Source organism: Buceros rhinoceros, unplaced genomic scaffold, assembly GCF_000710305.1.
Source record: "Buceros rhinoceros silvestris isolate BGI_N320 unplaced genomic scaffold, ASM71030v1 scaffold25162, whole genome shotgun sequence".
Classification (NCBI taxonomy): domain Eukaryota; kingdom Metazoa; phylum Chordata; class Aves; order Bucerotiformes; family Bucerotidae; genus Buceros; species Buceros rhinoceros.
The window spans coordinates 30,721-33,204 of record NW_010399842.1 but is presented as its reverse complement, the minus strand read 5'-3'; the positions used below and the strand labels follow the sequence as shown (position 1 = coordinate 33,204).

Sequence of the window (2,484 nt, the reverse complement as noted above, 5' to 3'; positions counted from 1 at the left end):
TGCAGTTACAACTTATTTAAGAATAGGGCACTTCCTTTCTTAAAAGAAGAGTTCAGAGTAATATATTTTACTGTAACTGGTGAAGGAGCAGCATTTTTCATTGCATATGAATAAGAGCAGCCCATGAAGCCCCGAGGTCATGCCAGCATTAGGAACGCTGCTAGAAGTTATACCAGTGCTGTGACTCTTCGGTTTCTTAGGCCGTCGGGAATTTAGAAGCTACCCATATTACTAATTAATATGCTAAGGATATGCTGGGGCATTTTTTAACACCCAGGGTATCTATTGTGCATTGTGTGAATAATGCTTCAAAGGACAATTTCCACACAAGGTACATGAACAGCAGACCGGAGGTTTCAGAAACAAACGGTGGGAGTTCCTGTGTCTAATAAAAAGCTTTTAATTCGTTCGAGATACTTTATGATACCCTGCCTAATCTCCAACTGCTGCTCTGGAAGGGTGAAGGTCTGCTATATGTATTCTACTTTTTCTATCTGCCCTGCAAGAATATCTTGCGGACATCTCTGATGATGCAGGATACCGGTATTTCGGCATCTGAATACTCCCAAATCCTTCTGCTGATAGTACACTCTCCAGAGAATGAAGGAAATATGAACACAAAGGAAATATTAAAAAAAATTCAAAGCATACTCTGGCAATCCTGGAGCTTGATATCATATTTATAGTCGATGCTAGTCTGATCGGTTCTCGCAAGAGTAATATCTTCATAGTGCGGTGAAGAAATGCTTGAAAAATCAACAGTGGTAAATGGCTTTATGTCAAAGGAATGTGTATGATCATCCATCGCAGACAGATCCACTGGACTAATTCCAAAATTCATGGGCCAAAACGGCATTTCTGTATCAACCATTGTAATCCCTGAAAACGAAAAAAGAAAAGAAACAAACATTTTAAAAGAAGCTGGTCATCATGGTAATGAGTTCAGGCCCAAGCTGAGGTCCAACTGTCTCACATCCAAAGGGCTGAGATGCAAACTCACAACCTGGCGTAGGATTTAGGAGAATGTTTGTATCACTTGGCTTGAGCCCGTCACCCTCTAACACATCAGGCTGTACAGTAACATCACATGGCTAACCCTGGGCAGGGAACCCAGCTTTGAGGGTCTCAGGAAGGCTCTGACATCTCAGGACACAAACACAAAGGAGGTCTTTGCTGGCATCCCAGGCTCAGACTGACCCGAGAACAGAACGGCTGCCTTCGGTGTGCTACGAGACCGAACCGATCTGCCCCTCAGAAGGCAGAACAGACAACCAGCACGCTCATGGCAGAGCAGTTTCATGAAAATATATATGGGAGAAATAACCATCTGTACATTTATGAATGACCAGAGGAAATACAACTGCATTTTAGTGGTATATTTTACATGCTTTAGTAAGCATGCAAATCATTTAAAAAACCCAAAAAACACAATGATGTGAAATTAAAGCAGCATAACTGGAAAAAAGTTTTTCACCTTTTTTTTCTTTCAGCAGACAGATACACTGATTTTGATTGCATCTCTCATCAGCATGCATATGAACAGAATTAGAAGTCTTCCACAACTAGTTTTTCTGTTTTGATCTTAATTAGTGGTGGTTTTCCTCCAAATAGCCAGAAATACCTGAGTTCTTTACTCAGTCAAGTATGTAAAAAATTTTATGCCAGAGCCTTAAACAAAGGCACGAAGAAATTTAATTTATGACTTTCCAAATTCCATCTGTAATTACGCAGATCTTGCTAGTAGTAAACAAACAAAAGGCTTCAAACTGCAAAAATCTTCAGCAGATTGAGTGAATTTAAGCTGAGATATTAAGTGTTTTACCAAGTCCTCTTCTGACAGTTAGCTGCACCAAAATCCTTGATTGAGACAGATTTCAACTATGCGAAAGTCTCTAAGTAACAGAAGTGTAAAACACTTACTGTTTTACAGCCAGGGCCTGCCTTCAGTTTTCCATGGTTTATAAAAAGAACATTCTAATCTAAAAATAGAAGAGATGTTCTGGAACTAAAATAATTTGGTCACTTTGGTTGCTTAATTTGGACTTTAGACCAAATCAAGAAATTAGTCTTTAACCTCTAGATAACAGGCACTTTGATTTGATCTACTTTGACTCAAAACTACTCTGTCATGCTGCCAAAACTGTTGTTGCAAAATGAACCTAATGGAACAGAGCTGCTCTATAATTTTGAGATCGTCCTTTGTTCGACAGGCTGCAGGTAGGTGAACCAGTGACTGTCCTCCCTATCAGCTCGGTTGAAGCACTGAGAGAGTAATGGCCAGAAATGGTAACAGTTCTCTTAATCTTTCCTCAGGAAAGTCAGGGTCATTCTTCCACACTTTAGGAGTCTCAGTTCTTCTACCTTGAACATTGACAACAAAGGTGGTAACTTCTTATTCTTAGATTTCAGAGAAGAGATTCTCACTGCAGGGCGAGCAGGCACCCCATGCTGCACAATGTACACGCTGCTCCTAGAGGAACAAGA

At 40.2% G+C, this 2,484-nt stretch overlaps 1 protein-coding gene across 1 annotated transcript in view; it reads right to left on the bottom strand.

Moving 5' to 3' along the window:
* The window catches only part of PPARG (peroxisome proliferator-activated receptor gamma), a 22,264-nt gene extending 21,388 nt beyond the window's left edge, over nucleotides 1-876 (bottom strand). The window contains exon 1 of the mRNA XM_010131646.1: nucleotides 652-876. Coding sequence (XP_010129948.1) covers nucleotides 652-871 — 220 coding nt within the window. The 5' untranslated portion in view covers nucleotides 872-876. The remainder of the gene's footprint in view (nucleotides 1-651) is intronic.
* Between the last annotated feature and the right edge of the window lie 1,608 nt (nucleotides 877-2,484).